This window comes from Lithobates pipiens, unplaced genomic scaffold, assembly GCF_037356315.1.
Source record: "Lithobates pipiens isolate NorthernLeopardFrog02 unplaced genomic scaffold, aLitPip1_a1.2 Scaffold_19, whole genome shotgun sequence".
Taxonomy (NCBI): domain Eukaryota; kingdom Metazoa; phylum Chordata; class Amphibia; order Anura; family Ranidae; genus Lithobates; species Lithobates pipiens.
This window is the reverse complement of record NW_027507764.1, coordinates 511,664,196-511,687,815: the sequence shown is the minus strand read 5'-3', so window position 1 is coordinate 511,687,815 and position 23,620 is coordinate 511,664,196. Positions and strand designations below refer to the sequence as shown.

The window sequence follows — 23,620 nt, the reverse complement described above, 5'->3', positions numbered from 1 at the left end:
CATTCATAAAACGCACATGCGCAGTAGGAAAACAGCTATGAAGCCACTGCTTCACTGCCGGTTTCCCTTACTGCCAATGGCAGTGGCAGCACCCGACAGCCAATGGAAACATCAGCTGCGTTGCCGACATGGCTGGATTCCAGGAGAGGTAAGTGTGCCAATAATAAAAGGCCGCAGCTGCCATAGGTGTAGGGGCTGGAGCATCGCTTTAACTGAAAAAAGGTTGAGAAACACTGACCTAACCTCAAACCCATTCACAATTTTTTGTCCCAAAAATCACATGCCCACTCACTTACATCTGCGCTACTGCCAACTGCTCCCATCATCATGATGTCATCAGAGAACAACCAGCAGGAGGACATCTGAAGAAGAAGCTTTAAAATATAATTAAGGCCCCTGTCATGCTTGTGTGGCTTTTCCTGCGACTTTGGACATCAGAGTGTCGCATGACAAGTCGTACCCTATGATTTCCAATGATAACCATTCATATCCGTGCGACTTCAAGTCACACTGACTTCAAAGTAATCCCTGTACTACTTTGATCTGACTTTAATGCAGGTTGAGGTCTATAGACCTCAAGTTTACACAGACATTCCCTGAAATCACTGGAAAAATCACGGCAAAATCACGCAACTTTCAAGTATGGCAGTGTGAAAGGGGCCTTAACGTTATCACCGAAAGTGAAAGAGAATCCCAAATTTTGGGTTGTCACCAGAACAGCAATGGAGGGGGGAATTTTACCAATGGGGACACTGGTTCTGGTGACACCCCGAGATTCCCTTACTTTAGGAACGATTAGAAGTGATTGACAAAATTCTGCCACCACCGATTGGCATAACAGAGGTGCAGGTTATCAAGCCATCATTTGATTAGTTAATATCTACTTCTCTACCTCTGACACACGAGGCTTGGTGCTGCTGAGGCTGCAGTATAATAGTGGCCATACACGTTTCTAATCGATCCCTTCCAACAACAGTAATCAACCTATAGTTGACTGTCTATTTGATCCCTATTCCACATACAGGCAAGTAGATTTCAATCGATTGTTAAGATACAATGGTAACTTCCAATCGTAAGTTATCAATTGTATTTCTGTTTCCACTATGTAATATTGTAATCTAATCACGAGAAATACGATCGTATTTGTAAACAAAGTATCTCAGTGCTGCTGATCAATGCAAAACTAAAGATAACTTTCCGTCTTGGCTGATTGACTCAGTTTGATTGAATCTGATCGAAATCAAGTAGGGTAGAAAGGGATCGCGCATCGAACAGATAATAAAATTGAAGTGTGTGTGTGGTCACCACTAGAGGCACCACTGCTGACTACTCCGAGTCCAAACACAGCTGCATCTCTGGCTCTTCAAATCCTGTTGCCTTCAAAACACTTGAGATTTCCGAGCAGCAATCCATCCGTTCCTCAAACATCAATCCACAAAAGCCTCTTCAGATGAGAAGGATCTTCTATTATATTTTTATCATCTTGAATATTGGAGGATACACCTGTTTTCCTTCTTTTTTGTTAAAGTAAATGCTGGCCAAAGTGAATACATTAAAGCATTATTAAACCCAAAACCCAATTATTATATTGCAGGTTACCAATTCTTAGATGTGATGACTGCATTCATTTTCTTTTTTAGGCTTTCTTTCCCTTGTTTTCATCTGGTGATCCAGCCTGTAAGTCTGTTGTTTTTCAACAGGACAAGCTCTGCTGAAAATGGAGCAGTTAGAGTGCTGAGACAAACCATTTACAACTAACACTGTAATTGCTTATAAAGTGTGAGCTGGAGTTTGGCTTCAAATTTGAAGAAGTGTATCTAAATCTGCTAGTACATCTCACACATTTCCTTCCCCCTAGACCAGTGGTCTCCAAATTGAAGTCCTTTATTTGATCTTATCTGGCCCTTGGGGCATAATTCCCCCCACTGTTACTGACATAGTTTCTGCCACTGACACTAACAATGGGGCACTATTCCTCCCACTGATACCAGTGATGGGGCACTATCCCTTCCACTGATACCAGTGATGGGGCACTATTCCTCCCACTGTTACCATTGATGGGACACTATTCCTCCCACTGATACCAGTGATGGGGCACTATTCCTTCCACTGATAGCAGTGATGGGGCACTATTCCTTCCACTGATACCAGTGATGGGGCACTATTCCTCCCACTGATACCAGTGATGGGGCACTATTCCTTCCACTGTTACCAGTGATGGGGTGTAATGACATATTCATCGCCGCCATCTTGCTACACCCCACACTCATCCACAGTAAGGATACACTAAGCCCTTGTACACACGGTCGGAGATTCCAACGGAATGTGTCCGATTGGACCATTTTGTCGGATATTCCGACTGTGTGTAGTCTACATCCGACGGACCAAGTTTTCCAACTTGTTGGTAAAAAAAATTCCGACAAAACTCTCTGATCGGACATCCCCCTATCATGTGTAGAGAATTCCGATCGGACAAAGTGCCACGCATGCTCAGATCAAATTCCTACACCAAAGCTATTGGCTGCTAGCGTGAACACAGTCCTGTCGTAACGAAATAACGTAATCACGTCGGATTTTCTGACAACTTTGTCCGACCGTGTGCATGCAACAGTTTCGGACAAAATCCGACAGATTTGGTTGTCGGAATCTCCGACCGTGTGTACAAGGGCTAAGAAGGATTAAAGCGGACATGTTGTTACGCCTACCGGAGTTTAGCATTTTAGACGTATTTATGACAGTAGTCTGTTTATATAGTGAAATACAGTACTTACAACTCCGTCTGACTACTTAGATCTTGAATTTTAAAAGCAGTGACAACCCTGCTCATCTCACAGGTTTGATAATCTGACAGAAGTTTGCTGCTTTTAAAATTCAACATCTAACCAGTCAGACAGAGTTCTAAGTCCCGTATTTCACTATAAAAACTCACTTTACTGTTATAAATATGTCTAAAATGCAAAACTCTAGTGGGTGTAACAACATGTCTGCTTTCCCCCTTCTTAGTGTATCCTTACTATGGAGGAGTGTCGGGTGTAGCAAGATGGCAGCAAGGGAACGTCACTTCCATAGCAAACTGGGATGGGTCGCCGAATATGTCGTTACAGGGACACTCCTTTCAAACTATCATTTTTTCCCAGCTGATAGGCTGCACTGATGGGCACTGATGAGGTGGCACTAATGGGTATTGATGGGCACGGATAGGCAGCACTGATGAGCACTGGTAGGCGGCAATAATGGGCGCTGATAGGTGACACTGATGAGAATGCACTGATAGGTACTGCTTGGCAGCATTGATGGGCACAGTTGGCGGCATTGGTGGGCACAGATTGGCAGCACTGGTGGGCACTGTTGGGACTGTGCTAATAATCAGCATGAGTAAGACTGCTTTCACACTGGGGCAGGCGGGTGTTGACGGTAAAACGCTGATAGTTTTAGTGGTGTTTTACCGTAATTTTAGCAGCGCTATTTGGCTGCTATCGGGGAGCTTTTAACCCCACTAGCGGTCGAATAAAGGATTAAATGCACCCGTGTCGCACCGCTGCTGAGGTGCTTTGCAGGCGTTTCGCAACAGTGCCCATTCATTTCAATTGGCAGGAGCGGTGTATACACCGCTCCAGCACCGCACAAAAGATGCTGCCTGCAGGACATTTTTTAATGTCCTGCCAGCGCATTGCCCCAGTGTGAAAGCCCTCGGGTTCTCACACTGGGACTGCAGGCGAGGTGTTTTTCATGCACTATTTTTAGCCCAATTGTTACTGAAAAATGCCCCAGTATGAAAGGGGTCTTAAGGAATGCTGATAACCAGCTTCTGTTTACATCATGATCAACTGTGATTGGACACAACTGATCATGTGATAAAGAGCTGCTGAAAGATCCAGTAGCTCATATTAATCCTCACAATGTGGGAAGATCACAGCTGTAGAGGTAGCCAGGGATGCAGAGAAACTGAGATTTCAAGAAATGTATCAGCCCCCAGCACACTTTTCATTCAATGTCAGTACCGTCCTTAGTGATTACAAAAATTAACTACACTTAAAGTGGTTGTAAACCCTTACAAACCACTTTGGCCTACAGGTAAGCCTAGATTAAGGCTTACCTGTAGGTCCAAGAAATATCTCCTAAACCTATACGGTTTAGGAGATATTTGCCAAAAGACAGGCACCGCTGTCTATGTCACATGCACCGTAGACAGCGTCGCACAGGCGCACTGTGAGTGCCGCTGTTAACGGCGATATGCCGCGAGTGGCGGCTCCCGTGCACATGCGCGGGAGTGACGTCATCGCGGCTCCCTCGAATGACAGCGCCATAGCAGCGAGACCCACCAAGAAGATGGAGGCTCCGTACACAAGGGGACAGCGGTGACTTTGCTGGCTCCTGTGTCAGGTAAGTGACACATAATGGACTACTATGCGATGCATAGTAGTCCATTATGCTTTACCTTTGCAGGGAATCAAAGAGGAAGTAAACCCATCAGGGATTACTTCCTCTTTGAAGTGGTTGTAAACCCTTACATACACCCAGTGAAGGGACTATCCTCAGGTGATACACAGAGAAGAAACAAATCCTCCTGCATAAGTTGTATCTGTCTATCTGCAGTCTTCTATTCCCTACATCCATTTAAAGTGCTGAATTTATAAGCTTGTCTAGAAGTTCAGATAAAAAGGGGGGTGAAGAGCTGAAATTACAATCTTCAAAGCTCAGTGAGGAGAGCTCTGACAGCTGATTGGAGCGAAGGGAGACACCCCCTCACACAGCACACAGGAATAGAGCTGAGGCTGTCAATCAGCTGAAAGTCCCTCCCTTGTCACCTTTTTTCTCTTGGTGTCAGGAAAACTTGTCAGAAGTGATTCATGCTGATAGCAGAGGAATGAAGCAGCAGACAGAAATGAAACATAGTGCTCTGAATTGAGATATGTGCACACTATAGAGCAGTGATGGCGAAACTTGGCACCCCAGATGTTTTGAAACTACATTTTCCATGATGCTCATGCACTCTGCAGTGTAGTTGAGCATCATGATAAATGTAGTTCCAAAACATCTGGGGTTCCAAGGTTTGCCATCACTGCTATAGAGGGATATGCATAAATGCCGGTCACTGTGGAAGCCAAAAGAAAAGTAAAGGGCCCAGAAGAGCAGGGACCAGAAGAATGATCAGGAGGCTGTTAGCTATTTGGCCCTAGGCCGGGGGATCCAGGAGCAGAGCGGAGGTGCCTGATCTATGGTGTCCTGCTGTCTAAAACATATGTATATCCCCAGAATTGTTGGGTTCTGCAGCCAATGGTTTCGCTTTACTATGATAGAGACTGGCAGTGTTGGAAGAAGGAGAGGTCAATGATCAATATCTTCTTTGCATGTTTTTTTAACACTATACAACATGCATTTTTTTATTGTACTGCACATAAAACGCACAGGTGCAAACAGGGCCTAAGATACCCTTTATGCTTGGCAAGTCCTGTCTGAACTAATCTGAGACATCTATCCGATTCTGAGATTTGTCCAGCACTGCTGATATATATTTCTCAACCCATGGCGACACAACATATTGTTAAGGAATTAGTTTGGCTGCCTACCCAACAATAATTCACACAGGAGCCCAACTGCCAACAATTACATTTACAATCTATCAATCTACTGCAGAGATTCTCTTTGCTCCCTATACACATATATAAAGTACATACGCATATATATATATATATATATATATATATATATATATACACACATACACATACATACACACAGTACATATTTAAGAAGGATCTTTATACACCAGTTTCAATTATTGGTACTAAAGTAGAAATGTCTTCAAATGCCTTTTCAACATATGTGTGAAATGCTAAAAAAATATATGTATGTGTGTATATATATATATATATATATATATATATATATATATATATATTAGCAAACAAGTATTGTAAGCACTCAAAGGGCTTCCAGAGATGAAGGAGGATGATATAGTAGCTTTATTGCCCCAACATTTGGGAAAGTCACATCTTGGCTGTGACTCCCCGAAATGTTGGTGCAATATGCAACAGTTTACTTATCACAGGTAATTATGTAGCACCAATAATTTAGTAAGCACTTTACATTCACATCAGTCCCTGCCCTCAAGGAGCTTACAATCAAAGGTCCCAATCGCGCATACATACTAGGGCCATTTTGGAAAGGAGCCAATACCCTGGTATGTGTCTTGCTCTGAAGAAGGGCGCTACCTGTATAGCCCAAAACCGTCATGCATTTGACACTGAATGGAATTTGATTTTGAACTTTTCTAAATTTTAAGTGCAACAATCCCCATCTGATCGTTTTTATATATATATATATATATATATATATATATATATATATATATATATATATATACACCCAGTATTTAACACTGAGAATTAATTTACACACGAAGGGATGTACCTGAGAACCCTGGTATGTGGTGTTTTATAGAAGGAATACAAAATATCATATGGATCTGTTGCATTGATGTATTCATTCGTTTAGGTGCATTTTTGCACAAATTTTCCCCTTTCTTTTTAATCCTATTCAAGTCTCTCTGGTTGACTCTACACTCACAGTGGACTCATATTTGTTATCCAGCAGCTGAGGCCGGGAGCAGAAGCAGTGGTTGTGCTGGTGGACAGCTCCGTGGTGCTGAACTTGCTGTGCACACCATCCTCAATCTCTCCTGTAGCCTTCGCTCTGAGGATGTACAATCCTTCCACATTCCAATCAGAGAATTCAGATCATACCCGGATGGCAGCAATGGGCTGTGTTTGTAGAACAAGACGTCAGCTGTCATAACCCAAGCCTCATACTAGACCCCCACACTAGGAGTGGAGAATCTCACAGGTCTGGGTTATAAACATAGAAGAGTGATGGCAGAAAAAAAGACCAAATGGTCCTTTAAGTTTGCCCCTTTTTATTTTTCTACTATACCCTTCACGACCACGCCATGTTTTGTTATACGAAACTACGTTACTTTAAACTGCAATGGTGTGGTCATGCAAAGCTGTAACAAAACAAAATGTATATCATTTTTTTCCCCCACAAATTGAGCTTCCTTTTGGTGGTATTTGATTACAACTGCATTTTTATTTTTTACGCTATAAACAAAAAAACTACAATTTTGAAAAAAATAAATAAATAAATAAATTAAAAAAAAAAAATATATATATATATATATATATATATATATATATATATAAAAATCTTTCTGCTATTACATATCCAATAAAAAAAATTTTTCAACAATCTAATTTCTTCATCAATTTAGGCCAATATGTATTCTGCTACATATTTGTGGTAAAAAAATAAATCCCAATAAGCGCATATTGATTGGTTTGTGCAAAAGTTATAGCGTCTACAAACTATGGCATATATACTGGAATTTTTTTGTTTTATACTAATAATGGCGGCAATCAAATGGCGACTCATAGCAGGACTGTAATATTGCCACAGACAATATGACACTAACTGACACTCTTAACACTTTGTGGGAACCAGTGACACTGGTGGGTACTAATGACACTGGCTGGGAAGGGATTTAACATTTAGGGTGATCAAAGAGTTAAATGTGTGCCTAGCCAGTGTTTTTGTGTTTACTGTGTGGTGCTTTCACTAAGGGATGTGATGCTCTGTAGGGAAACAAAATCCAGCACATCCCCGCTGGCAGGATGCAGTTGTGCACTGTTTACATAGGCAGAGCTCTGTCCTGTCATTCTCCTCGCTGATCAGCGGATGCCGGCGGACATCCATTGACCGACACCTGCGATTCGGCTTGTGCTGTGACTAAACACAGCACAAGCAGCGCACATGCCCCCTGCCCGGGAGAGCAGAATCATGTATATATACGTGCTTCTGTGCAGCCATCCCACACTGTCGCAGTAGATGTACAGTGCGCGGTCAGCAAGTGTATACTGTAGTACACAGGTGGCAAACACAAGGCCCGCGGGTTGACTCTGGCCCGCCAGGCCTTGTCATGTGGCCCGCACAGCAGCCTCCAGCCACTACCTCTTTTTCTCTGCAGGTGTCCAAGGCAACAAGGGAAAAACATCCTCCTCAGTCCCGGGAGTGGTGCGGCTTTGTATTAGCGCATGCGCGGCCGGTCTCCATGACAATAAGAGTAAACATTTCCTCTCCGCTCCACCCCCGCCTCTGCTCTGTCTCCAGCCCTGTCTCAGCTTTGCGTCCGTTGTCACTCTGTCTCTGCCTCCGATACCGCTCTGCCTCCACCTTCACCGCCGCTCTGTCTCCGACTCCGCTCTCTCGCCCCCCAGTCCCTCCAGCAAATGATTGCTGGCAGCTCTGGGTTTTTTTTCCCCATCAAGCAGGCTGTGTCCTGAGGGCGGGCTTTTTAAGCATTTGTGTTGTTTGAGAGACAGTATCGTACTGCTTATTTAGTACTGATACTGAACACAGAGGTCCGCCCTAGAGGGAGGTACTCATTTATAGCCCAATACAAAGGGAGGGAGCCGCCTATACGGAGGTACCAGAGCGGGGCCAGGTATAAAGGTAGGAGAGAGTGCAGATGTGAGGAAACTTGGGGAGGGGGGAGCATGTGGAGGCAGATGTGGGGGGATGGGAGGAGAGTGATGGGTGCAGAGATCAGAACCAAGGAGGAGGGGTGGAAATGAGCACACTGCATAGTACACTCTGACCCCTCCAATCTGTATGTAGCGCAATCCTAACCCCTGCACTCTACGTAGCACAATCCTGACCTCTGTACTTAGCACAATCCTGACCCCTGCACTCTATGTGGCGCAATCTGGACACCTGCACTCTGTACGTATCGCAATCCTGACCCCTGCACTCTGTACGTATCGCAATCCTGACCCCTGCACTCTGTACGTAGAGCAATCCTGACCCCTGCACTCTTTATGTAGCGCAATCCTGACCCTTGCCCTACAGATACAACCAGCCCTTTGAGGACAACCATCCTGCCAATGCGGCCCAATGAATTTGAGTTTGACACCCCTGCTGTAGTAGATCTATGTTTGTCCCAAGCATGTTTGAATCCACTTACTGTTGACTGACTCACTATCTCTGATGAAGGTCTATTCCAAGTATCAACTACTCTTTTGGTAAAACAATACTTTCTGTGATTAGTTTTGAGGTCATGTCTCTGTGTCCTTGATTTTGGCTTCATAGTGAAATGACTGCCCTCCTGAACTCTATTCACCCCCTTCACCCAGGGATGTCAGCTTAGACCAGAGATCTCTTCTTTATAATCACAAAGTAGATTTAAACCCAATCCTTACAATTGCATATCATCTTTATCATGGCAGAGTCAGAGCAACTTTATTTCAAATAATATCTGGTGTTGGCAGCATGGATTGGTGGTTGGCACCTTTGTCTTGCAGCACTGGGATCCCTGGCTTGTATTCCAGCTAGAATGCAATCTGCATGGAGTTTGCATGTTCTCTCTGTGCTGGTGTGAGTTTCCTTTCACACTCCAAAAACATGCTGGTAGATTAACTGGCCCTAGTATGTGTATGTATACATGTGAGCTAGATTAACCTTAGTTTGCAAGCTTCTTGAGGGAAGGGACTGATCTGAATGTACAGTAAGTTAAGTGCTGCATAAATTATTGGCGCAATATGAATGCCTTTAACCACCTGCTCCCAAATCACATACATGCACATGAGTGACTGCAAGTGGTTATACCGGGATGATGCTGGCAGCTCCAAGCATCATCCCAGTATTGTCTTTTTGGCCGGCGATTCTCTTCTATGTAAACGCAATCCTAGTGGCTAATTAGCTGCTGGCTTGCTTTTACAGGCAGCGAAAGGGGGACCCGGCCTACAACAGAGGTGATCGGAGAGTGGCCCGTCTCTAATCAACTTTATGGTATAGGTGGTGATACCATAGATATACAGGAGATATAAGAGGTGATACCAGATGTACACAGCGTCATTTTTAAATAGTGAAGGCATCCGATCACACTGATCTTGGTGGCGTGGCTTAGCAATGGCCAAGTGAAAACATGTCTCTAGAGTGCTCCTGGCTTCCCGCTGCCCACCTTGACAACCTGACGGCCTTTAGCCATCGTTAAAACAGCATGATATCAACCAAACGATATAGGACCAGATCGACAACTCATGGGAATCCAGCGATACTTCCAGGATCCGCACCATACCTCGCCAGGCGCCATTGTAGCTGCTCCACGTGTACGCTGTATGTAGGATGACGCCGCATCAGCCCTGTCTGTCTCTCCCACTCCATCTACTGACCCGGACCTCTTCCCAGGGAGACTGGCTGCCTTCCCTCCAGACATGGCTGGGCCCTCTCACTACTCGGACAGCCTGACTGAGGACCTCCATACCATGCTACAGGCCCTCCCTACCAAATCGGACATTGAGGTCCTTATCTTCCGCATTGAGGAAGCTCACAGGCAGGACATACAGGAAGTGAAAGCAGATATACACTCACTTTCTGACCAAGTGGACTCCAGTGAGACCTCGCTATCCTCCGTGGAATATCGGGTGTCAGCCCTGGAGTGCTCTCAGACGTCCCATGCAGCCACGGCCATGGACATGCAGCTCCACCTGGAGGATTTGGAGGATCGCAGTCGCCGCAACAACTTGCAGCTGCGGGGTCTCCCAGAGGCTACCTGAAAGGAGGACTTAGCGGCGACGGTTACAGCCATCGCCTAGGATGTACTGGGGGCCCCACACCCATCACTGGAACTGGACCGGGTCCACAGAACCCTTCGGGGCTAAACCATCAAACCCCGACAGGCCCCAGGACGTGCTCTGCAGGCTGTACCATTACTCCCAAAAATAGCCTATGTTCCGCAGAGCCTGGGAACATGGCGATGTAGGATTAGATGGGGCCAATATCAAGATCCTCCCGGATCTCTCCAGAGCTATACTACAGAGAAGAGCCCTACTGAGGCCAGTCCTGGACCTGGCCAGATGACAAGGTTGCACTTACCGATGGGGATACCCACTAGCGGTCTCGTACAGCAAAGCAACAGCTTCCTTTACCCTTACGTACCCCAGCAAACCTGCCTGCCCTGTTTACCTTCCTGAAGGCGGATCCCGTGCAGGCGCCGAATTGGCTCCAAATCATCCCTTGCCCAGCGGACTGCTCGGGACTCTCCGTAAACCGGAACAACCAGCCAGCCTGCCCACAGAGATCCAGAAGGAGATCCCAGGCTCCCTCTGCAGAAGGGTCACATGAGTCATAACTGTTCTACCTTGTTACTGTCTCACCTTACCACATCACACAGGTTGACTGATTTTTCTCCCCAGTTGCTTGTTCTACTTGTCCCCCCTCACCGATCTGCCAGCAGATGATGCATGCTTTTCTCACTGACATTGCAATGTTCCCTCTTAGCCTGCTAAACAAGCGTACCACCCTCCTGTCAAACACTGTTGATCTTGGGTCTTTTCCCTGCCAGCCTGGATAATTGACTTATCTGAACAATTCACCTACAGATGCCCAGGAAGGGGGTTTGCTCCCAAACGTGTGCGCTTAGCCAGGAGATCTTATCTATGTTACTATCGGATCGGAACTCTGTGATGCTCTTCTAGCAAAACATATTCACGGACGATTTTCTTATGACATGGTACTCTGACCCTAACCATGATGATAACAATCCTATACTTTTTGACTACAGGGTTACTGTTCACTACTTGTCTCTAATTAATCGTTATCTGGTTGGGGTATTGCCTGTATACAGTCACTATGTTTTCTGCATACTCTGGGACTTGGAGCCTTCTTTTTTTTTTCTTTTTTAAGTGACTCCCACTCGCTTCACTTGAACTATACATTTTCGATGGCCTTTAGGTCTGAAGTGCCTCCGTGCAACGGCCTCCTCCGGATTACACAGGGGTACTTCCGGTGTGCATGTGGAGTGGCTGAGTGAGTCTTGGCAGGGGCATACCTCCTCCACCACGGTGAGGAGAGGGTGCAATCCCCAGGACTGGATGGACCTCCCCTCAGCCCGGTGGCTTCTGTACCCTCTGCACCTATGCAGCTCTCGGTGGAGAGTAACTTTACCATTGTTAATGTCTGTTTAAACCTGTGCGTCCCATATGACATTTGTTTTCTGCTCATACATGCCAGATAATAGTACCTGTCATTATTATACCCGCTATTTCATTAATCGTCACGCTCGGGGAGGTCAAGGGGTAGCCTGTGAGTCCCTTCCTGGCTATTTCTTTCCGCATTTCCAAGTAGGCCTGCGCTCGATCACCAGTATATATCTGGTGAGCGTGTTGGCATTCTTGTGCTACCACTCTAGTCTCTGCAGGTTGCACCCTCTAGGAGCATCCTACTTTTCTGATCTTTCCCTTCTGAGAATACCCTCTCCCAGGGTGTTCCTTCTCCCCTGACCTCACCTTCCTTTTTACCCAGCTTCCCTTCTCCCCTCTCCTCCCCCCCCTTTCTAAACCTTTCCTCTTATTCTCTTCTCGCTCTCCCTTCCTCCTTCCCCTCCTTTACTCCCGCTTGGCCTCCCTACCATTTCTCCTTTTCCCTTCCCTCTTCACCTAGGGGCCATGGAGGTGGTGAATGTGCTCTCGATGCAAAAGGCCTCAATGCCCCTGAAAAGAAATGTATGCTGTTACAAGATCTACTTCGCCTTAACAGACAGATGTAGCGTTCCTTCAGGAGACACGTTTTAGAGAGGGCAAGCCACCTGTCCTGAAAAAAACGATTTTTCCCGGTGGTATATCATTCCACCAACGAGCCCGCTAAGTCACGAGGCATGTCTAAACTCATTTAAAGAACCGGTTCATGGAGCTGTGTGGATGTAAAAGCAGATCCGGGGGGACGGTATTTGTTCCTCAGGGGCATGATTGTCAAGGTTACCCTGGCTAGCCTTTACGCTCCCAACAACCACCAAGATCTTTTTATTAACAAAACGAATACTGTGATCTTTGCACAAGGCACAACTAATTGACGATTGACGTCTTCTCCATCCCACTGAAAAAGACTACACCTACTCTTTGCCACATAAACAATATTCTAGGAGTGACTACTTTCTCATCCCTCACTCCCAACTACATGCAGTCCATGACTCTTACTTTCCTATGCATTGACTGATAGCTTCACCTCCAAGACGAGAATTTGGAGGTTGAACGAAAGGCTCTTACAAGACGAGGAGGTGCTCAAAGACGTTAGAGAAATTGACTGTTATTTACAGACTAATGATATACTGGACAGCGACCCCGGTATTGTGTGGGAAGCACACAAGGCGGTAATCCGCGAGGTGCTCATTAAACACGGGTCACACATCAAAAAACAACGCACCTCACAGATGAACTCCCTTCGTGTTTGGTGGAAGCTCGACACAAACACGCCCAGACACCCTTGTTAGAGGCAGAAATCTTGATACTATGCAAAACAAATCACTGAGCTAAAGCAGCAATACAGGTTTGCCACAAGGTATCATACGAATCAGGCAATAAATGCGGTAAACTCCTGGCCAAATCCTTGAGAGAACAGGTGCTTGCAAACTACATATCACACATAATGTCACCCTCAGGCAAAAGGTTTCCCTTCCCAAAAAAGGGAATTAGCCAACTCTCACATGCCAAACGTATCCACTGAGGTAAGCAAAATGCTGGATGAGTCTATCACACTAGATGAGATCCAAAAGAGTGATAGGTACTACTAAAGTAGGGAAAGCCCCAGGCCTTACTATTCAAAACTAAAATACACTGCTGCCATCCCTCTGTAAATTCATGCATACATTTTTCAACGGCTTAGGATCCAGTACAACCTTCCCCCATGACACTCTCTCAGCACACATAGTAATGATCCCCAAAGAAGGCAAAGACCCTTACTCCTGTGGGAGCTACAGACCGATCTTACTGCTCAACACTCACCTTAAAATCTTTACAAAATTCCTGTCCACCAGAATTCAACAACACCTACCAGCTTTGATCAACCTGGATTAAGTTGGATTTGTACTGACTCGTGAAGCAAGGGACAACACGATCCAAGTCCTGAACCTCTTACATGTGGCCAATAGGAATTGTACTCCCTGTGTGTTCCTGAGCACAGATGCTGAGAAGCCCTTTGACAGGGTGAACTGGCAGTTTATGTCTTCTGTTCTAAGTTTTGCAGGGTTTAGCAGCACCATGTTCAACTGGATAAATGTGCTTTATTTTGATCCCTCGGCTCGAGTTAGAGCTAATGGTGTCCTGTCAGAACCCTTAAAGATCACTAACGGAACGCGACAGAGATGCCCCCTGTTGCCGCTCCTCTTTGCCCTGTCACTGGAGCCATTCCTGTGTACTGTATGTTTAAACCCAGATATAACGGGAGTGGTGGTAGAGGAGACCGAGCAGAAGATCTGCGTTTACGCGGACGACATGCTGTTTTCGCTCACAAACCCTTTGATCTCGCTTCCGAATCTTCTCCACAAATTCCAAACATACGGAACCTTATCCGAAGCGATTGGTGTAGGCTCCAGGCCAAGGTGCATGAACATAGCCCTGAAATATCTAGGAACATACACCCCCCCTAAATTGTCCCAAATATTTGCACTGAACTTCCCACCACTGCTGAAAACCGATCGGCACTGCTTAACAAGTGGCAAGCAGGCATATACTCATAGGCCGGCAGGTGCTATATCCTCAAGATGAGCATCTTCCCCAAATTCCTGTACCTCCTACAGGCCCTGCCAATCCATAACCATCTAATTACTTCGATCAAGTAAGGGCAAGGTCCTCCGACTTTATTTGGGCAAATAAACGACCAAGACTGAACAGACAACAGCTCTCACAAAACTGTATGGAGGCCTAGCAGTACCAGACTTACAAAAATACCATCAAGCAACCCATCTGACCAGACTCATTGGCTGGAATCGCCATCAGGCTACAAAATTTTGGCCTCGTCTGGAACATGCTCAGTGCACCATACCACTAGACAGGGCACCTTGGTGCCATTAAAAACTGCCAAACGCCATGAAAAAACACCCTCTGGTGGGTATAACTACGTGGATTTGCTCGTCCCTTTTCCTACGATCCTCTCCTACGTCAGTTCACTCCCCACTTCACCCGATATTTGGAAACCCATTGTTCACCCCCCGAATCTCAAGATCCTGTCTTTCGTTCCTTGAGGAATTCTGGTTGCTTCTAAGAATCTCATTTTCTCACTCATAGTAGGTGGCCATTCCTATCCAAACTCATAAACCCAGACGTTTTGTTTCAATTGGACCACTGGAGGGCCCTCCAAATTAACCATTTCCTCAAGTCATTACACCCCCCCCCCCCCCAGACAGTTTCTGCCAAACCCTTATGCCCCGTACACACGAGCGGACTTTTCGACATCCAAACTCCGACGGACTGAGTCCGGCGGACTATCCGCTCGTGTGTGGGCTGCAACGGACTTTAGCTTCGCAAAAGTCTGACGGACTTTAGAAATGAAGCATGCTTCAAATTTTCCCGACGGAACTCCGCCGGACCCGGTCCCCTTCGAAAAATTCGCTCGTGTGTGTGCTACTCCGACGGACTAAAACCGACGCTAGGGCAGCTATTGGCTACTGTCTATGAACTTCCTACGTCGAATCCAGTCGTACGTCATCACGTTCGACTCCGTCGGAGTTTGGTGTGATGGTGTGTGGTCAAGTCCGTTCGGTCGAAAAGTCCGCCAGAACTCCGGCGGAACTCCGCTAGAACTCCGTCGGAAGTCTGTCAGACTTAATCCCTCTCGTGTGTACGGGGCATAACCACTTTCGAGACTTACTGTTCAGAGGAAGGCACCATGCCCGACGCCCTATCGGCCGCCTACCAATTGTTGATTACGCCACTAGATGGCTATCAACTGCAATGCCTCAACACATGGAAGAAGGATCTGAAGTGTACCTTTTACCTCACGTCAAAGACAAAGAATTCTCCTCTTCACCTATAAATCCTCCATATGTACCAAGATACAGGAGACCAATTTTAAAATTGTCACTAGATGGTAAAATACTCCCTCAAAACTACAAAGGTTCTTCCCCTCGTCCTTGGATCGCTGCTGAGGAACAATCCTCCACATCTTCTGGACCTGCCCTGAACTGGACTTGTTCTGGGAGACAATCCAGCACACTGTCCAAAAGTTTACTGAGTGCCCCATCCCAGACGACCCAGCCTTCTTCCTGCTCCACGCCTCCAACATTCCAAGCAAAACTTATAAAAAATCATGAATTCGACATCTCCTCAACGCAGTCAAGGCATGCATCACTTTATACTGGAAATCCACACAACCTCCATCCATAGGCCTGTTCAAAAAAGTGGAGGAAATCAACAAAATGGAGGATCTTATCCTCGTGGCCCGCCATCAACCCGAAACGTTACACTAAGACGTGGACAATCTGGAACATGTTTGCCTTCTCAGATGAGGGACGAGTCCTCTTCTAAAGCGACACGGCGGATTAGAACAACCCTAGTATAGCCATGGTAGACGTCGGTGACCTACTGGCGCTATCCACTGACCATTCCTGCTTTTACTGCAACTCGAGAGAGGCGCATTCATTGCCCCCCTGAGCCCCCCCTCCTACCCCTGTCCCCCCACTACCCTCCGTTCCCTTTCTTTCCATCCACCCCTCTCCCCCTATCCCCCCCCCCCCCCATTTTTTTCTCTCCTTCTTCTTTTACGTTTCTTCTCTTCTCTCTGTTCCTATTTTTAAAGTGTTGTTTCTATAGCTCTATATCTTACTACCAACTTATAATATTTGAAAAAGTTGGGGCAGGGTCCACGAAACCACCCATTGCAACACACCGAATCCCGGTGAAATAGATATTTAATGATCCAGGTGTAGAGGTTTACGACCACATTTTCTCTGTCCCTCCAACAGGATGATGCTATCTGTGAAGATCGATAGACGTGATTGACATGCTATGCTTAATTGTAATTGGAAATTCTGTTTATGACACGATATGTTGATTAACCTCATCCTATACCACTGTACCACTTCTCTTATGTAACTGAGGATGCTGTGTTGTGTTTTTTTTCTTGGCTCTTTAAATAAATAAAAGATTTTAAAAAAATGCTTTTAAGGGCAGAGGAGACATCTGAGGTCTAATAGACCCCTGATCTCTCCATAAAGAGTCACTGCCTATTGCTGTCACAAGGGATGTTTACATTCCTTGTGACAGCAATAAAAGTGATCAAAAAATTTAAAGAAACAGTTTAAAAAAATAAAAGAAATTTAGTAAATATACTCACGCGCAGAGGTGAATGCATTCGTAGGTCACGGGCAGGCCGTGTGGATATGACCTTTTTACAAATGGAGTATGCACAATTTTAATGACATGTTAGGTATCTATTTCCTCAGTGTAACATCATCTTTTATATTTTACCAAAAATCGGGTTACATATTACATTTTCTTGCATTGAAAATCATTAAAGTGGGTTTTTTGCATTTGAAAAACTGCTGCACAAATACCACGTGACATAAACAACCGCCATTTTATTCTCTAGGGCATCTGCTAAAAAAATATATAATGTTTGGGTGTTCTGAGTAACTACCAGAACATCTTTACCATCTCCATGCCTGCGCACAGAGCGATAATGTAAATGGGCACACCCTGTGCACACACCTATCGACATGCAGCTACCACTGAAGTGTATGTCTGGAGGCAAGAAGTGGCTGCAAAGAGACTGCAAAAGCACCAAGATGCAAAAAAAAAAAAGAATAAAAAAAATGTGAAAACTGTTTTCTAAAAGAAAAAAGCACAGCAATTTTTTTATAATGCACATCGATTTAACAAAGCAAATATAATTTAGCTAAGGGTTACATCTACTTTAAAACTAGCTTCACATTTATGCGATGCGTCACATCGCATGTGATTCGCACAGGAATCGCACCATAATTCTGTGAAAATCACATGTGTGGTGCTATTTAGAGCCCATTCTTTTATATGGCTCAAATCACGCCACATCTACACAAAAAAGGTTCAGGAACCTTTTTTTTTTTTTGCCACACTGTAATCGGTTCGCATGGGTGTTCACACCCATGAAAACCATTTCTAGCAAACGCACTGTGACCTGCTTTTGAGGTGTCAACTTTTAACTGACACTCGCAGCTCGCATAAACACAGTGCAATTGTGATGTGATGCAGCAAACACAGTGATTCCTGTGTGTTTCCCGCATCGCATCAGTATGAACCGGCTCCCCAGGCCATCTCCAGAAAATAAAAAAGCTTCCTTGCAGCAGGTTGCCCCTACACTACAAGGGTTACATGCTCCTCTAGGTCTGGGGGGGTACAGAAAAAGTACTTATCCGATCCTCTGCACCCCTGGCAGCAGTGCCGGGATAAGGTCATCCGGTGCCCCAGGCAAAGATGCCAAAATGTGCCCCCACCCCATTCATGATGTGCACGCTTAGGGGGTCCTACGCTTAGCAATCACTTGCTTGTCAAAATCACTTTTAATAATGGGCACATGCTTGTGCTGTCTCTTTCAATTTTAAAAGTTTGCTACTTACTACAATTTGCGAGGGTAGGTTCACACCAGGTGCAGTAGGACTGTAGGACAGCCCACACCGCCTCCTGTCTCTCTCCTTGCCACTCCCAGCACTGGGCTGACAAGAGTAGTGATGTCGCTGTCACTACTCCTGTCAGCCTTGTAACAGAAAGAAGGTGCCCTCATTCCGACAGTAAACCATTGTGCCCATGGCACTCTCCTCCACTTCCCTCTGCTCCGGTGTTCTGCCAAAAACTGTCCCCCCATCGGATAGTGTCCGCCCCGTACTGCACAGGTGCAGCGATTGCGCAGTACAGAGGACAAGGAGACTCCAAAAGTCTCAGAAGATGAACGGCGCCTGCGCACTGAGTGCAGGTTCAAGCCCCACCATCCAAGTGGATATACAGTAGAACTTTTAGTGCTAGTAGTACCAAGCTTCGGGCATGGCCTCGCTTCACTCTGCAATTTATTCTATCTCTATGTCCACTTGGACGCAAGGGCTTGAACCTGGACTCAGTGTGCAGGCGCTGTTCATCTTCTGAGACTTTCGGCATCCCCTTGTCCTCCGTACTGCGCAAGAGCAGTACAGAGTGGACACTATCCGACGGGAGACAGTATTCTACACCACACCGGCACTGCACTGTGCCTTGGCATCTTCAATTGCAGGGTATTATACTTGATTATGTCAGAGAACCTGTGACCGCCGCAGCTTGGTAACCTTTTTTTAAAGATCTTTTTTTTTAACCTGCTTCTACCACCTGCCTAGATGACAGGGTGTCTGGCAGTCAGATGCACGGCCCCAGCACCTCACCTACAAGCACTGGGTTAAAATGAAGGCAGTTTGCCTATCCACGCATGCGCGGTATGCCCTCTCACAAAACCAGCTGAACTCCCTTAATTTGCAGAGATTTCCTATCACTTCCTGTTTGGCTATGGGACAGGAAGTGAAGGGAAATCTCCCCAATGGGACACAGATGGTGGAAAAGATCTGCCGGCGGTTCTAGCCCTCCCTTACTATATCCAAAATTAAAAAGTTTTGCCCATAGTTCTATTTTAAAACTGTAATTCATTGAGAATTTTGTTTTAAAAAATGTAATTAAAGGTGGAAAAAAAAATTTTTTGAAGACCTACGGTGCCGCTCTCCTAGCACCCTTTAGATCAGACAACCACTGAACCTGTACGCAGCCATGATGTATCCCATCCCCGTTTCGGCCTATGCAATGGTACAAAATAAAAGAGGAAACACATGTATTCACAAACACATAGACAGAGCAACAAATCCAATGCAGGCCTCTGGGCTCTGCATTGGACTTGATGACTTCAAAGGACCTGCCCCCCGCCAGAGCTTAGGGGAGAAGTAGCTGCCAGGACCTGGAAGATCAGGTAAGTAAAACTGCTTTTTCCACTAGTCCTAAACGGGCATCTAATGCGTTGTACATGAGGCACCCCCACCTTGCCAGGGAGCATTTGACCCTCCTGGAGTTTAGCTCTACGGACTTGTTGTGCAGCTCTCCTAGGCTCCTTATTGATCAGAGAACCATTGAACCTGTACACAGCCATAATGTATCTCATCCTTCCCCCCTTCCAGCCTAGGCAAGGATACAAAATAACAGATACATAAAACACATACACTGATCAATAAATCCAATGCAGGGCTCTGGGATCTGCATTGGACCCGATGATGTCAAAGAACCTGCCATCACCAGAGAATTATAGCATAGAGGATGCCAGGACTGGTCTTACAACCTGGAAGATTGAGTAAATAATACGGCTTTTATTGACACCAGACCTACATGGACATTTAACCCTTTCCACATGGGGAACCTCCCCCCCCCCCCCCCCCCACACACACACCTCCCCCCCCCCCCCCCCCCCCCACACACACACACACACACACACACACACACACACACACACACACACCTGCAAATCCAATGCAGGGTTTTGAGCTCTGCATTGGACCTGATGATTCCAAATGTCCTGTGCCTGCCAGAGCATAGGAAAGAGTCTTACTACCTGGAAGATCCATCAGGAATGAGCATTTAATCCTTTCCACATAAGACACCCCCATTGGCAACCTGGAGGATCAGGTAAGTAAAAACTGCCTATTCTGCCCCCCCCCCCACCCCCACCCAAAAACCTTAACATTAATTGAACCTTTCTGCACCACCACTGACTAGGGAAGGTTTTTCATATCCTTGAATACTTGCCATGCTGCTCTCCTAGGCTCCCTATTAATCGGGCACCCACTGATCCCGAACTGAACCATAACCAGTCTTACATCCTGGAGGATCCAGTAAGTAAAACTGCTTTTTCTGCCCCCCAAGACCTTAACCCTTTCAACACAGTAAACCCTCACTGGCCAGGGTGCATAAGTACCCGCCAGGCCGCTCTCCTAGGCTCCCTATTGATCTGCCACCAATTGAACATATATGCAGCCATAACCGGTCTAACAGCCTGAAGGATCAGGTAGGTAAAACTGCTTTCTATGCCCCACAAGACCTGAACATGCATTCCGGAACTCCGACTAACCAGGGAGGGTTTTTTTCTTCCCTGGAGCTGCACTTTAAGTACCCACCATGCTGCTCCTTTTTGATCAGGCACCCATTCAACCTGTATGGAGTCAGGGCTGGTTTTTACAACCTGGAGGATCAGGTAACTAAAACTGCCTTTTCTGCCCTCCAAGACCTAAACGGGCAACTAACCATTTCCACACAGGAAACCCACACTGGCCAGGGAACATTGTTCCTTTCCTTGGAGTTCAGCTTTAAGTACACGCCATGCTGCTCTCCTAGGATCCCTATTGATCCGGCAACCACTGAACCTGTACGCAGCCATGATGTATCTCCCCACCCTCCCCCTTCCTTCCAGCCTAGGCAAAGATACAAAATAACAGCAGAGAGGAAACACATGTATCCAGACAGATCAACAAATCCATAAGCACTCCCAGAGCCCCCCACACCAAAACTGAGGACCAAGAAGGAGAAGACATCTAGACATGGCTCCAGATAAAGGCCAGCACAGCAGCTGGGGACTGTCAGGCCTTTTGTATTGATCAGTGGATGGAGGAGGAGGGGATGGAGGAAGATGGGGGGGAAGGGGTTCTTCCAGGTCCGATCTAGCCTTCCAGGTCTGGTTATAGAGAACCCCTCATGGTTGGTGAAGACCCTCCATGGTTGGAGAAGACCCTGCATGGTAGGAGAGGTCCTTCTGGTTCAGAAGACCCTGTGTGGTTAGAAAATACCCTGCATGGTTGGAGAGGACCCCCCTGGTTGGAGAGGATCTCCATGGTTGGAGGGGAATTCTAAAGGCTGGTTGGAGAGGACCCCGCATGGTTGGAGAAGACCCCCCTGGTTGGAGATGACCCCGCATGGTTGGAGAAGACCCCCCCCTGGTTGGAGATGACCCTGCATGGTTGGAGAAGACCCCCCCCTGGTTGGAGAGGACCCTGCATGGTTGGAAAAGACCCCCCTGGTTGGAGAGGACCCTGCATGGTTGGAGAAGACTCCCCTGGTTGGAGAGGACCCTGCATGGTTGGAGAAGACTCCCCTGGTTGGAGAGGACCCTGCATGGTTGGAGAAGACCCCCCTGGTTGGAGAGGACCCTACATGGTTGGAGAAGACCCTGCATGCTTGGAGAAGACCCTGCATGCTTGGAGAGGACCCTGCATGGTTGGAGAAGACTCCCCTGGTTGGCAGAGGACCCCCCTGGTTGGAGAGGACCCCCCTGGTTGGAGAGGACCCCCCTGGTTGGAGAGGGTCTTCATGGTGAGGGTTGGGGGGGAAGCAGGGGAGAAGCCAGGCTTACTTGAGTACAGACTGCTCCTTCTCCTCTTCCTTCTTCTGCCGGTCCATGACGGCCAGGATGGTCCTCCTCTCGTCCTCGGTCAGGTGGCTGAGGTCCGGCATCTCCGGTAAGAGCGGCTGTGCGGGAGGCGGAGGGCCGCCCCTGGGCCCGACAGGAGCAGACATGTTGGTGGATGAGCGGGGAGGACTGAACGTCAGGCGGCTGAGGACATAAATCACACCGATCCTTCCTCCGATCACCGGGCGGGCGGGGAGGGATGTCACTCCATGGAACAATCGCAGGCGATCGGAGACAGAATGCTACAAATAATAACACACCGATCCGTCCAATGGGGGCCGCCTGCTCCTGGAGGGGACATTCCACATCTCTGCTATGGGGGAGCACAACACCCCCAACCACCCCCCCAACAAAAACAAAAAAACTCCCCGCTGTCCCCCCTCCCCCTGCACCCCACAAGGTGTCCCTGATGGTGAGCGGAGGGGTCCGGAGAGAGGCGATGGGTGACAGGCAGCAGCAGCAGCTGGAGAGAGATGGGGGAGGAGGATGGCAGGGCAGGCTGCTGAGCATGCGTTGGTCCCAGCTAGGTGGAAGAGGAGGAGGTGGATGGATAGAGATCTTCTTCCGGAGGCTCCATCAGCACCAGATGGCTCCTACTAGACATGGGCACCCAGGGGGGCCACAGCCTCTCATTGCCCTCTGGGGGGAGTCACAGCCTCTCATTGCCTTGGGGGGGGGGGGTAACAGCCTCTCATTGCCCTCTGGGGGGGGGGGCACAGCCTCTCATTGCCCTCTGGGGGGGGCACAGCCTCTCATTGCCCTCTGAGGGGGGGGTGGGGGCACAGCCTCTCATTGCCCTCTGAGGGGGGGGGGCACAGCCTCTCATTGCCCTCTGGGGGGGCACAGCCTCTCATTTCTCTCGGAGGGGGGTTACAGCCTCTCATCGCCCCCTGGGGGGGCCAGAGCCTCCGATCACCCTCCGGGGGGCCAAAGCCTCTGATCACCTCCCCGGGGGGGTTACAGCCTCCGATCACCCCCCCCCCCGGGGGGCCACAGCCTCTTATCGCTCTCTGGGGGGGCCACGGCCTCCAATCACCCCCTGGAGGGGTCACAGCCTCTCATTGCTCTCCAGGGGGGCCACAGCCTTCGATCACCTCCCCGGGCAGTTACAGTCTCCGATCACCCCCCAGGGGGACCACAGCCTCTCATCGCCCCCCCCCCAGGGGGCCCACAGCCTCTCATCGCTCTCCGGGGGGCACAGCCTCCGATCACCCCCCAGGGGGTCACAGCTTGTCATCGCTCTCCAGGAGGGCCACATCCTCTCATCGCTCCCTCGGGGGGGGGGGGGGGGGCACAGTGCCGATCACTCTCCCAGGGGTTTACAGCCTCTCATCGACCTCCGGGGGGCCACAGCCTC

The 23,620-nt window shown here is 47.5% G+C and overlaps 1 protein-coding gene across 5 annotated transcripts in view; it reads right to left on the bottom strand.

Annotated features, from left to right (window-relative positions):
- The window catches only part of RIMS2 (regulating synaptic membrane exocytosis 2), a 982,185-nt gene extending 959,443 nt beyond the window's left edge, over positions 1-22,742 (bottom strand). For 3 of the 5 annotated variants that reach the window (XM_077493148.1, XM_077493153.1, XM_077493147.1), the window contains exon 1: positions 22,207-22,738. In XM_077493148.1, coding sequence (XP_077349274.1) covers positions 22,207-22,370 — 164 coding nt within the window. In that variant the 5' untranslated portion in view covers positions 22,371-22,738. Of the gene's footprint in view, positions 1-22,206 lie in introns of all 5 variants that reach the window. The other 2 variants (XM_077493146.1, XM_077493154.1) reach the window with 2 other exon arrangements.
- Between the last annotated feature and the right edge of the window lie 878 nt (positions 22,743-23,620).